At 66.0% G+C, this 13,485-nt stretch overlaps 1 protein-coding gene across 1 annotated transcript in view; it reads left to right on the forward strand.

Annotated features, from left to right (window-relative positions):
- Window positions 1–13,198: 13,198 nt before the first annotated feature.
- UBE3C (ubiquitin protein ligase E3C) overlaps window positions 13,199–13,485 on the forward strand; it is a gene marked incomplete at its 5' end in the record, with an annotated part of 46,209 nt that continues 45,922 nt past the window's right edge. The window contains one exon of the mRNA XM_084230836.1: window positions 13,199–13,264. Coding sequence (XP_084086962.1) covers window positions 13,199–13,264 — 66 coding nt within the window. The remainder of the gene's footprint in view (window positions 13,265–13,485) is intronic.

Here is a 13,485-nt window from a genome sequence, read left to right on the forward strand (position 1 = left end):
TCTGCCTGCTCTGCTCCCCGCTCTGGCTCTGGTGGATTCTCTCACCCTCCTGCCCTTCTGACTGTACCTAGTGCTTGTAAAGATAAATAAATAAATCTTAAAAAAAAAAAGAAAGTTTAATCAGTATACTGAGGGGTTTTTTTTAAGTTTTTTGAAGATTTTTATGCCTTCAACAGCTGGGGTGCAGGCCAGAGGTGTGGGGGTGAGAGGATGCCCCCAGCGACTGAGTGGGGAGCAGAACAGACAGATCCACTGAAATCCACTGCTGAGGGGAGCAGCAGGCGAGACAGGAGGGGTCTGCCACGCCATGTGGGTAGCTCCCTGGCTGGGGATTGAACTTGTGCTGCAGAGGCTGCGGACAGCTTCATAGGTTGTTTCTTAAGCCCTTGCACCACCAGGGAGCCTGCCTTTGTGGTTTTATTTTCTAGTTCATTCCACCCAGAACATACGTCTCCCTGTGAGGAAGGTCCCGGCCCTTTACCTGACTGAACTGAGGGCATCCGCACGGGCATCTCTGGGCTGGGCCTTCTGCTCGTCCCTTCGGCTGTTCCCAGGGGCCTGCCGGGCCAGGGATGTCCATCCCCCCCCGCCCCCATTCTCTCCAGAGCATCAAGGCCTCTGTCCTTATCACCAGAAGAGGTGGGGGCGGGGGCCCAGAGCACCCCTGGGGACTGCTCCCCCTGCAGGGGACAGGGCGGCTGGGGGCCGAGGGCAAAGGTTTTCCAAACCCAGTGCTTCCCTGCCCGCCCGTCTCCTGCATGGCCTGACTACCGGGCTGCCTGCTCAGAGCTGAATGTCTGGCTCCCATCCCTGGTGCGACTTAGCGGAGGTCCCAGGGCAGAAGAAGCAGGTGGCCCTGGCTGGCTGGGCACCCACTCCTGACCTGGGGTCTGGCCCTAACCCCACGCGAGCTGCCTGGAGGGCCCACAGGGACAGGGCACTCTGGGGAGATGCTAGGCCTGGCGGGAAGGCGTCCGGAGTGAGCGCAACCCGCCGCCAGGGCCTCTCTGCGGGGCCACGGGGCGGCACTGGTGGCGAGATGCCCTCCTCGAGGTCGGGGCGCCCCGGTCTACCTGCGCTCCGGTCAGCCATGCCCCACCCGTTCTGGGATTAAAATGCTGGGACTGTTGCTCCGGGGTATCTTTCTTTATTCTTTTTCATTTTGATCTTGGAAGAAATCCTCACACGCTTTCCATTTAGAGATTTCATGTCACTCACGACGGAGACCAGGAAGCTCTGCCAGGCTGGAGCTGAGATGTCAATTAATTGTCGATTCGTTACCTTGAGTAATTGATTAATTGGCACAATGTTAATCTCTAAATCAGCAGTAATAAATTACTTGGTTTTTAATCCTGACCTTCAGAGCGCGAAGACTCTTCCAGCTGCCACCGCGCCGGCGGGGAGATGACTGATGACGCGCCCGTCTCCCGTCCTCCCGCGGCTCCTAAAATCCCTGCCCGGTGAGAGCCGCGGCGGGCGGGCTGGGGCCGCCAGCCGCGAGGCCCTGGACGGGGCGGGCTGCAGCGGAGACCTGGGGCCGGCCTGGCCGCCTCTGCGGCCTGTGGAGCTGTTCAGCGCCGTGTGTGAGAACATGCGGCTAAGTGGGGTGCTCTTCCCTGCTCCTCACCTCCCGGGGCGAGGGCCAGGGGGGTTCCTGCGGCTCTCCCCGTCTGTCTGGGCAGATGTTGGCCCACGCAGCAGGCCTGGCCCGAGGCCAACCTTCTCCTCCCCGGCTTGGGGAGAGCCCTTGGCACCCCCTTCCTCGGGCCAGGCGCGGCCCCGCAGGACAGACAGGATGGGGGTCAGCAGTGGACTGCGGCTCTGGCTTTCTGCCTGCCCAGCCCCGGCCGCCCCTTCGCTCCCTGGAGGCCCCAGGGGCCCTGTGGGTGCCCGGAGAGGGAGAAGCCCCCACAGCCCCACCCCCGAGGCCGCAGTGCGCCCGGCCTGCGTCCCTGCTGTGGCCTGGGCCGCGCCAGGCTCGCCGCTAACAGGCTGACCCGCCAGGTCACTGGCCGTGACTCTCACCTTTCCTTCTGGCTCTTCAGGTGGCCGCGGCTGTGGGGCCTGTTCTGGCGAGGCCGGCGCGGCGGCGCCGAGGGGCAGCAGAGGACAGCGCGCCCTTCCCTCCCGGCGGAGACCGGAGACCGCTGGTCGCCCCGACAGGGGGTGCCCAGAGGAGCGGCGCCGCCCCCGCGCCCCCCGGCCCCCCCCCGCGCCCCCCGCGCCCCCTCCCGGCCGCCGAGGCAGGCGGTGCCGCTCCGGGACGGCCGCACCCCACGAGGGTCCCCGCCGACCCCGCCTCCGGCCGCCCCGGGAGCCCGCGGGCCGCGCCAGCTTCTGCGGGTCCCGGGCTGAGCCTCGGGGCGCCAGGACGCCCCACCACGTTCACGGCCTCGCCGGGGGCGCCCGGGCCGCGTCTTCCTCCGCGGACGCCCCAACGAGCCCCGGCCCGCCGGCCCCCCCTCCGCCACCCCCCACCCCCGCCTGCCCGCCCCCCCCCACCCCGCTGCCTCCCCCACCCCGCGCCCGCCCCTCCGGGGGGGGGGCCGAGGGGAGCCGGGCAGGAGCCCCGGAGCTCGCCCGCCTCCCACACCTGAGGACGCGAGGCTGGGATCCTCCTTAAGGCTGGGGCGCACAGACCTGGGGGGCCCGGGGCGCGGCGGTCTGAGCACGCGGGTTCCCGCGCGGCGGACCTCGGGCTCGCAGCGGGCGCGGGGTCTGGGGCGCGGGCTCTGGGGCGCGGCCCCTGCAGTTCGGCCTCTGGGGCTCGGCCTCTGGGGTTCGGCCTCTGGGGTTCGGCCTCTGGGGCTCCGCCTCTGGGGTGCAGCCTCTACGGTTCAGCCTCTGGGGTTCGGCCCCTGCGGTTCGGCCTCTGCGGCGCGGCCCCTGCGGGCCGCCCTGCCCGGCGCGGCTGCCGCGGATGCCAACACCACGCGCCGGCCCCGCCCGCTCCCTGCCACGGGCTCCCCCATCCCCCACAGACGGGGGCCTCGGGCGCCAGAGGCTGGGCCAGGTGGGTCTCCAGAGCCGCGGGAGCAGGTCCACGGCCGCCGCCGCAGGGGCTCGCGCCCACCGAGGAGTGGCTGCGAGAGGAGCTTGGGGCGGGGCGGGGGAGCGGCGGGGGTTTCCTGATCATCCAGGCGCCCCGCATTGGTCTGTGGCCCCCCTTGGTCCCGGAGGCTGGTGGGGGAGAGGCGGGGACTGGCTTCCAGCAGGCGGAGGGAGGCCAGAGGCGCGGGAGGGTGAGAGGAGTCCCCAGAAGAGACAGGCGGGGAGCAGGACAGGCAGACTGAGGAAACACACGGCTGAGGGGAGCCGCGGGCGCCACAGCGGGCATTGAACTGGCGCCGCAGAGGCTGCGGACAGCCCCCAGCGCTAGGCTCAACCGCCTGCACCACCAGGGGAGGCCCTCCCGGATAATTTAAAGATTTATTTATACATACAAGAGCTGGGGTGCGGGCCAGAGGTGCAGGGCGGTGCTGAGACTTAACCCCTGCACTGCCAGGGAGGCCTCCCTAAACGGTTTGTCACCTGTGCCAGCACACCCCCTCCCCCCCGGGAACGTGCGCCTGTGGCCTGCATGACCACAGGGGCTTCTGCAGATGCAGCCATGCGAGGGTGTGGACAGGCGCTGCCCGGGGCCTTCTGGGTGTGGACGTAACACCACGGCCTCTTAAAGCCGGCCCCGCGGGAGAGCTAACAAGGACGGGGGGAGAAGTGGGGGGCAGGGTTTGGGGAAGGGGGCTGTGGACCAAGGACTGTGCAGCCTCTGGAAGGCAGAGAGCAGCGTCTCCCGGGAGCCTGGAAGGAAGTGGCCTTGCCGGCCGCCTCGTCACAGGAGCCCCGAGGGCACCTGAAAGGCATGAGTCCCCCCCAGAGAGTGGCCAACAGGCTCCAGAAGCTTCCTCCCACCTCCCTGGGAAGGGACAGTCAATGCCCAGCCCCTTGGGAGGGGCTCAGAGGGTGGACACCCCCACGGCCTGGTCACTATCACCCAGCATCCCTGGAGCACGCACTCAGCTCTGGGGCCCACACAGCCGCCCAGACCCCCCCCTCAGGCTTGCCGGACACATCAGGAGCCTCCCCTCCTTCAACACAGCTTGGCCATTTTGACAATTTAGGCGGGGCCTTCGCTCTTTGGGGAAGCATCCCCGAGGCCCCCCATGCCAGAGGCCCACTCTTTCTTTCAAGCAAAGAGCTGAAATGTATTTTCATCTTGAGAATGTTTCAACCTATTGGTTTAAGACTGAATCCCAGGCCTCCCTGGGGGCGCAGGGGTTAAGTCTCAGCGCTTTCAGGCTGTTACAGCCTCTGTGGCCTGAGTGCAACCCCCAGCCAGGGAGCTGCCCACAGGGCGCAGCAGACCTCTCCTGTCTCCCCGCTGCTCCCCTCAGCAGTGGATTTCAGTGGATCTGCCTGTTCTGTTCCCCGCTCTGTCTCTGGGGAGTCTCACCCCCCCGCACCTCTGGCCTGCACCCCAGCTCTTGAATGCATAAATAAATAAATCTTAAAAAAAAATACCGGGGGCCTCCCTGGTGGTGCAGGCAGTTGAGCGCAGCGCTGTGAAGCTGTCCGCAGCTCAACAGTGCCGGTTCGATCCCCGCCGGCTGCAGAGCAACCCACATGGCGCGCAGAGCAACCCACATGGCGCACAGACCTCTCCTGTCGCGCCCGCTGCTCCCCTCAGCAGAGTATTTCATCCGTCTGCCTGTTCTGTTCCCCGCTCTGTCTCTGGTGAATCCTCTCACCCTCCCGTGCATCTGGCCTGAACCCCAGCTCTTGTATAAATAAAATAAATCTTTAAAAAACAAAAAAAGACTGAATTCTTGGGGAGGTTCTGGGTCTCAGACATGGGCCAGAGACTGGCACCGCGTCCAGGGTGCCTGTCAGCAGCTGGACTCAGCAGCTGCCCCAGGGGAAGGCCCTGCCCCGGTGCCTGCGCTCCTCCCAGGGTCCCCGGAGAAGCCCAGCGTAGCCGCCCCGCACCGTGAGGGAGCCTGGCATGGCTCGTGTCACTTCAGCAGGAGATGAGACGAGGCGACTGCGGATTGCCCGCTGGCGGGCCCGCCAGGTTTGCCTCTTTCGTCTCATCTCGCCGCCCGGGCGTATTTTATGGGTTTTCACAAAAGGTGAGATTTATGCTTTGAGACTCCGGGGAAAGCTTTCAGCTGTTAAAAATAATTTCTGAAGAGGAGTTTCTTTTTCGGGTCTGTGGCCCTGCTGTGTCTACCACGTGGCTCCGCGAGACACAAGCCCAGCAGAGCAGGGCGGCCCTGGTCTTCCGTGGAGAGCCGCCTCTTCTTTGGGGCTCTCTTAATAGAGCCGTGCCCCGAGCCAGCCCCCCTCCCGCCACGGCTGTGCCCCTGCCAGTGTCTTCCTCCCGCCACAGCCATGCGGCTGCGGCCTCCTGCTGGCCCTCAGGGCCTGCAGGCGCCTCATCTTCCAGCTGGTGGCCCCAGCGCCCAGGGCCGCACGGCTGCTTTAGAACACTGTTGTTTCTATGTTGGAGGTACAATGGGGTGTTCTCATGTGTGTGTCCACCGAGAAAAGATGGCCAGCATGGCCACGTCTGCCCTCCAGCTTACAGAGCCCCTTGCGGGAGATCGAGACCCGCCTTCCTGACACACGTCAAACAGAGCACGGCCTGGTTAACTGGCCACCCGGGTGGGCGCGAGTGTCTGCACGGCCCGTCACACATGTCAGCCGGCCTGGAGGGGAGAGGCGAGCCTGCCCTCTGCGCCTGTTTCCTCACCGCTCAGCGGCGGCCCGTACCGTCCACGCTGCCGCGAGCCACAGGTCGTCCCCCTTAGAAGCTGACCAATAGTCCACCCTGGGCACGCTGTCTGCTGCCCGCCCACCAGAGAGGCACCCAGGAGCGGTGGCCCCGAGTGCTTGCATGGGGGGAGCATGCGACTTGGGCACACGCACCTCCTCGGGGAGCAGGCGTCTCTGGCACCCCCTTTGGGCGAGTGCCCGCTGTGGCAAGGCTGGGCCTTCCGTGGTTCTGGTTTTAATCTTTTGAGGAGCCTCCACCCTGTTTTCCATAGCACCAGCTCATTTCCCTGTGCCCGCTCTCGCCCGCCCACGGCAGGTGCGAGCCACAGCCTGGCGGGATTTGCATTTCCCGGTGACTGCTGCGGCCAGCGGCTCCCTGGGTCGTGGCCATGAGCTTATCTTCTTTGGGAAAATGTCTGTTTAGGGCCTTTGCCCATTTTTTAACCCAGGTATTTCCTCTCTGCTGTCACAGCGCGTGGCGCCTGGGGCGCTTGGGCGTTACCCCTCAGCAGGTGTGGGGGCTGTCCCCTCCCAGGCCCTCCTGGCTGCAGCCGCATTTTCCTTGCTGCGCGAAGCTCTGCCCTCCCAGCCTGTCCTGGAGGCCTGGCTGGCCAGTAGCCCTCGCCACACGCCCGGGCCAGGCCCGAGATCCCCTCTGGGAATTGATGGCGACAAGGACAGTGAGTCAAGCCTTTGCTGGTTACAGCGTCAGGGAAGGAAACACTATCTCAGTGTTGCCAGAGTTGCCCTTTGGGGGGCCGGGCTCTGAGATTGAGGCGAGGGAGGAAGGTAAGACCGCCTGGGGGGCTCCAGGCAGCTGAGAACACGCCGGGCAGGAGCAGACAGGGGCGCCCCTCTCAAAATTCCTCTCAGATTCCTTCATGTCAGGAGCTTCTTTTTGTTTTCTGCGGCGGGGAAGCGCACGCTCGGTGGTTTGCTGAGTGACCTTCCCAGCGCAGCTCCGGGGAGGCCGGCCAGGCCGCAGTCGTGTCTGTCCAGGGCCGGGACACCTCGGAGACAGCTCCGTGGCCGAAGCGCGGAAGTGGACGCGTTTCGAAGGAAAGGGCACGAGGAGAGGCTGTCGTCAACCTGCGCCAGAATCAAGAGGCAGCTGCCCACCCTGGGACACAGACAGGAGCCCCGGGGGAGAGCAGAAAGAGCCCAGAGCGGCGCACCCCTGAGGACGGGGTGCAGACAGGACTCCAGGCATTGTGGATGCATGCGGTGAGGAGGCCCCAAAGCTGTCCGCTTGGGCCGCAGGCACGGTGCCATGAGGCGTGTGTGACTGGGCACCTGCCACCCTCCACGCACATACACGGCCACACGGCCCTTGCCCAGCTCTTTGCAAATTAATGAATTTATTTATCTTTTAGGCGATAACACTTAAGATAACACCTACCCTTTGAGCAGACGTGTCAGTGGAGCGTACAGCAGGCAGTGCAAGCGCTCTCCGTGCAGGCGACCTCGGGGCTCACCTTAGACAGCAGGCCCTGCCTTCCATGCCGCCCCACGGCACCCCCCAGCCCGGACGCCCCCCCGCCCCCTGCTTCTGGGAGGCCAGCAGTGGCAGGACGCATGAGCAGCGCCTGGCAGTGCCCGTCCCTGGGTGTCTGCTGATCCTCCCGGTGAGGCCAGCGCGTCTACGGCAGGACCGCCCTCACCCGGGGCTGGCAACAGCCGGCACAGAGCGGCGCTGGGCCGCCTGCCGCTGGGGACGTCTTGCGGGGGGCCCTGCTCCGGTTCCTTGGGCAGGTGCCATGACAGGGCGGCGCGTCCCAGGAGCTCCAGCGCTTTCCCTGCGGTGCAGACATGCATCTCTTACAGGCGCGAGGCCGCGGCTCCTGGCTTGTGCTTTGCATGCCCCAGGCGGATGGCACCGTGCCCCCGTGCGCCTGCCCGCGTCCTGCGTGCCTCCTCAGGAGGTGACTGTTCAGTCCCTTACCCGTTTTTAATTGCGCTGTGTTTCACTTCGCCTCAGATGTCAGCAGGAACCATCTGGTTAAGAGCAGCGTAGAGGGGCCTCCCTGGGGCGCAGAGGGTGAAGACGCAACCTATGAAGCTGTCCGCAGCCCCTGCAGCGCGAGTCCCATCCCCGGCCGGAGCAACCCACAGGGCGCGGCAGACCCTTCCTGTCTCCCCGCTGCTCCCCTCAGCAGGGTATTTCCTCAGTCTGCCTGCTCTGCTCCCCGCTCTGGCTCTGGTGAATTCTCTCACCCTCCCGCGCTTCTGACTGTACCCCGTGCTTGTATGTATGTATGTATGTATGTATAATAAACAAACAAACAAATAAATAAATCTTAAAAAAAAAAAAAAAGCAATCAGACAACCAGGAATCCAGACGCAGACGGGTGCGTGATGAAGCCGGCGACCGCCGTTTCTCCGAATGCGGTGACAGACCCGAGCTGTGGTTTAGAAGAAGGCACGCCTGTCCCCCGGGGATGTGGATGAACGAAAGGGTAAGTGTGGGGGGTCCGCTTCCCAATCACTCAGGCTGGGGAGGGGGCGGCAGGGCTGGCGATGAGCTGGCGATGGTTGGCATCCTCATGCTGGCACACGAGGACTCACGCGCGCGCCTCTGCATTCGCCGTTTGTTTAAAATTTTCTCCACCAGAAGCTTTAAAAATTTCCATGATGTTATCGGAGCAGAACAAAATAGTTACTCTGCCACTTATTTCCAGATCAGCAGCTAAGGCGGGGAGCAGGGCACTGGGGCCAGGCAGGCGCCCTGGGCGGAGGACCCAGCCGCCGCGGCCCGGGAGAGGCAGGCCCGGGAGGGCACGAGGGCCCCGCTGCCGCCAGCCTGGGTGCTCGTCAGAGATGTGAGGAAAAGACTCTCTGAAGCGTGAATGAGATAATTTGAGGCTAATAAACAAGGCATCGTGATATTAATATAAAAAATGAGAATTGGAAATTGCATCCATTGGGTAATTTTCTTGCCTTCTCTGAGTTCAGATTTTCTAATCTGTAAAATGAGAGGGTTGGACGGGATCCACCGAGATCAATCTTTGTTCTACTTAATATCCATCTATTTAATATCTGTGTGTCAGTCTTTGCACCTCAGAAATACATAAAATATTTTAAAGTAATCACATTTCCTCAGGAAAAATGCAATCATAAAAATATAATCATAAATATAACCATACACTTTCCAAAGTTAAGCTAAGGGTGAGCCACGGGCCCAAAGGGCCTTGCTTTCGAGGCGAGGGTTCTTCCTCCAGCTTGTCTCTCAGCTGCTTTTGTGCCCCAGCCACCACCAGGTGCAGATTTCAGCTCCTCAGGCTGTCACCTGCGCCTGGGGGCTGCCCCCTGGGGCACCTTCCCGGGTCCCAGCCAACCCAGCGCCCAACCTGCCCCAGCCAGGAGCAGCAGCTCAGCCCCCCGGCCTCCCCTGAGGACTCGCCTCGGGGACGGGGACCACACCAAGCCCTGTCTTCAGCAGCACCAGCACCTCCCACTCTGCCTGCACCTCAGGCTCTCTCTGAGCTGCGTGGCAGCCGGGCTGTGTCCCTCCAGCTCCTGGGTGGCCGCTCCGGGGACTCACCGCTCCCGAGCAGCCACGGCAGCGCGGCCACCAGAAGGGAGAACGCAAAGCGGCCCCGGGCCGGGCAGGACCTCTGTGGATGCCGTCCTTGGGGGGGCCGTCAGTCGTGCGAAGCCTGTGTGCGAGGATGCAGTGGGTGGGGCCCCGGCCGGGAGTGGTGGGCATGGTGTCAGGAGGACCTGCGTGGTGGGCAGATGCCCAGCTCAGGACCAGCCAGAGGCGCGCAGGCCAGGGGCGCTGGAGGCCAGGGCAGCCCCCCCGGTCCCGCTCACGCCCGCGACTGCTCTGCGGGGGAACCTCTGGCCCCAGCGCCGCCCCGTGTGCTCGCCACTCTTGCGGAGGGGGGCGGGCAGTAGCAGGCCCTGATTCCAGGCCCCCCAGTTCACGAGGACCTTGGCCACCTGGGATCCCCCGGAAGGACGAAGGTCAGGCAGGCGAGGACGCTGGAACCGGCCGCTGGTTCTGGGTGTGCGCCGCCGCAGGCCGGCCCCTCGCAGCGGGAGATTTACTGCCCGCCTCTACCTGAGTCTCAGCTTAATGAAAATGTTAAGGATCCTTTGATGGTCTCGAGCCAGTGTAATTTTAAATAAAACGTCTTCCTCCCTTGGCAGCTTCTCTGGGCTGGGCTTGGCCGCCAGGCGCTCGGGCAGGCGCTCTTGACCTCACCTTCTTCACCTGCGGGCTCCTGTCACGGCGCTTCCCGAGTAAACAAGTCGCGTGGAAATCTGCGTGGAGCCTGCGGCGGCGGTGGCGGGGCGGGGGGGGGGGTGTCCGGGAGAGCGGGCCTGGAGGTCACCCCTCCAGGGATGCGCCCGCTGCCCGCGCACCACCACCTCCCCGAGTACCAGTCTCTGCAGCTGGCAGGTGGCCGGCGGGCCTGCAGGATGTCCCTGGCCGCGGACACGCACCGCACAGGCCTGGAGCCCGGCCCAGGGGGCGCCTGCTCTCCACAGCTGCGCCGGCCTCAGTGATCTTCAGGGACTTTGAAGGGAAGTCTAAGCGATTCAAAACACGGTGGGCCTGGGGCCTGAGCGCCAGGCCTTGCTCTCCTTGACCCCGAGTCCGCTGGCCAAGGCATCTGGACAATTTGCAATTTGGCCTCCTGCTTCCCACCGCTGTCGGCCTGCCAAACACACTCTTAATTGTCTAACCTTTTTAAATGATTAAAACGATGATGACCGGGACGCGTAGAGACGGTGCCGGCGGCCGGCAAGCAGCGTGTTGCCAACACTCGGTCTTTGACAGTGTTTATTGTCAGTCTTTTTTTTTTTTGGCCTAGGAACTTAGCAAGATGTCCTTCAGGTGCATCTGTGTAGTGCTGATCAGGGTAGTCTAGAATGACCGAGCTTATTCGACATGCTGTGCCACTCAACTATCGTTTCAGGGGACCACCTGGGCCAGGCCTCCGCCTTGGCCCAACAAGGCGTTTACCCACTTGGCAAACAAAGCCAAAGACCCCAAAGCCATGGTGGGGAGGGTCAGGGGCACAGCCCTCAGGGGGCCGGACTTCTCTCACTGACCAGAGGCAAGACTCTGGCCTCTGACCAGCACTGCACAGGCAGGAAATGCGGCCACCCGCTCCCTCTGAGAGCTGAGCACAGGTGTGAGTGCCTGCAGAGGCAGGAATGACCACTGAGCAGGTTTTCTAGGATCCAGCAGACCAGGTAAAGGAGGAGCCAGAGTCCTCAGTGGTTTAGCAGGTCTTTCATTGGGATTACCAGGTACACGGCAGGCAGGGGTGCTGGGGGGCCGGGAGGCTGGCAGGCCTCCCAGCCCCCAGCAGGTCTTCACTCTGGGCTCTCCGGCCTTCTCTCGGCTTCTGTTCGTTCTTGGCTTCTGCTGGCGTCCCCGTGACGCCGCCCTTAAAAGCCCAGTCTCAGCCCAGGTGAATCCCATCTACATACGCCCACCCCCTACTCCAGGTGCCGCCATCAGGCCTGTGTTCAGGACTCAAGGATCCATCATCTCTCCTGATGGCGGGAGGGCAGAAAAGCCTGACATTTTCCCTTACCCCTACAGTGCCCCTGCAGCGGCTCAGGACAGGGCGCCGCGAGGGACAGCGTGATGTGCAGCTGCGAGGGTGTGGCCCTGCTGTGTTGAGGTTCAGCTCCCAGCAGAAATAGAACCATAGAGCTTCACCTTAAACATTTTGTGGTCAGAAGTCAGGGTGGGCGCTGACGGCACAGGGCTCCAGGGTGCGAGGAGCTGGTGCAGCCTTCTCTGTGCTGAGGACCTGCCCCCTTCATCTGGCAGCCACAGGCCTCCAGCCCTGCCAGGCTGGACACCGCTGTCCCCTGCCGGGAGCTGGCCTCTGCCTGGCCTCTCATCATGCTTTGCCGGGTTCCTCCCGGCTCTCATTCCCTGCTTGCCCTGAAGTCACAAAATTGGGTCTGAGGAGCGGGAGCACGACGCCCCCACGCACACAGGCGCACCCGGCACACCCTCCCGGTGCCTGGGCACCCGTGGCCCCTCAAGGCTGGCAGCACTGGCCGCTGGCCCCTCACTGTGGCCAGTGGCCTTTATGTTCCTGGTTTCCTTTCTCATTTCCTCCGGAGGCCAGGCCATCGAGGGCTGCGTCGCCTCGTGCTCAAGTGTCTTGGCGGGGAGGGGATGCTCGTCTTGGGTCACACCCTCTTGGCCTGTGGGGCTTGCCCACACCACGTGCCACGCACCTTTGGACCGTCCTGGCTGGCGGCAGGTGAGCCCCTCTGGGAAGGTGCGGCCCAGGGCCTCAGGGAGGCGCAGGCCAGGAGGGGCTGGGCCGCAGGGCCAGGCCGGGGGCAGCAGTCAGCGTGGTCTCGCCTGACGTGGAAACACCGAGCTCCAAGCGTGGAGCGTCCCCGCGGGGTGCACCGACAGGGCCAGGGCCCTCGTGGCCGGGGCACCCGCTCACAGCAGCGCGGGGGGCCTGCCTGCCGGGTCCAGGGGCTGGGAAGACCCTTCCCTCGCCGGGGACCCCGACTCCCGCGGCTGAGCCGGGGCGGGCGCGCAGGGCTGGGGGGAGGGACGGGCGCCGGGCGGTGACAGGGAGGCCACTGCAGCCGGCCGGGGTCCCGCCTGCTGGGGGGGCTGGCCGGGAGCTCTGGGCCGCCGAGGGGACAGCCGGCCCGGGGGGGGGGCCGGCCCACGCCCGAGCCCCGAGTCCGCTTCGCCCTCCGACCCTGCTCCGCCCAGGCCCGCGGAGACGAGCCGCCTGCGCGGCCCCCGGGGCACGGAGACGGGCGTCGGGAGCGCGGAGCCCGGGCGGCGCTGGGGCCTGTCCCGGAGGACGCTGCGGGGCGGGCAGGCGCTGTCTGCGGCCGGGCGGCGACCCCCGGCTCGGGGCCGAGCAGAGCAGCTCGCGGTGGCGTTTCTGGGGCGTCCTCGGTCCTCGCGCGGCTGGTCCACCGGGCGCCCCGGCCCCGCCCCCGCCCCGGGCCCCGCCCCGGGCCCCGCCCCCGGGCCCCGCCCCGCCCCGCGCCCAGCCCGGGCCGCAGAGCCCGGCTCCACCTTCCCACGTCCCGACGCGCCGTCGATGGCGGGCGCGCGCACGCCGGAAGGAGCGCCGCGCCGTCGATGGCGGGCGCGCGCACGCGGGCGGGGCCGCGCACGCCGCCGCGCCGGCGGCCATCTTCCCTCCGCACGGCCGTCCCGGTGCGAGCGCGGGTCGGCGGCTGCGGCGCCCTCGGCCGGGCCGAGCGGGGGGCGTGGATGCGGGCGCGCGGGGGGCAGCCGCGCCGCAGGGTCGCCGCCGCGCCGCCGAGGGCCGGGCCGGGCGCGGGAGCCTGAGGTGCGCTGGGCGCGCGTCCCGGCGCGGCCTCGTCCTCGCCGCCGCCGGGGCCCCCGGGCCCCCGGGCCCCGCGCGCTCGGGCCGGGCCGCCCCCGATGGGCTAGGCCGCCGCCATGTTCAGCTTCGAGGGGGACTTCAAGACGCGGCCCAAGGTGTCCCTCGGGGGCGCGAGCAGGAAGGTAAGGGGGCGGGGCGGCCGGGGGGCGCCGGCAGGTGGGCGCGGGGGGGGCGGGGCGGCCGGGGGGCGCCGGCAGGTGGGCGCGGGGGGGCCGGCGGGGGGGCTGGCGGGGGGGCCGGGGCGCGCCTGGGCGGGGGGGCCGCGGCGTGAGGCGCTCGTCCCGCGGGCGCGGTCGTCCGTTCCTGGGGGCCCGGCCGGCGCGGCCCCCCGCGCTCTCCCCGC

The sequence above is a fragment of the Talpa europaea genome (genome assembly GCF_964194135.1).
Source record: "Talpa europaea genome assembly, chromosome: 3".
NCBI classification, from domain to species: domain Eukaryota; kingdom Metazoa; phylum Chordata; class Mammalia; order Eulipotyphla; family Talpidae; genus Talpa; species Talpa europaea.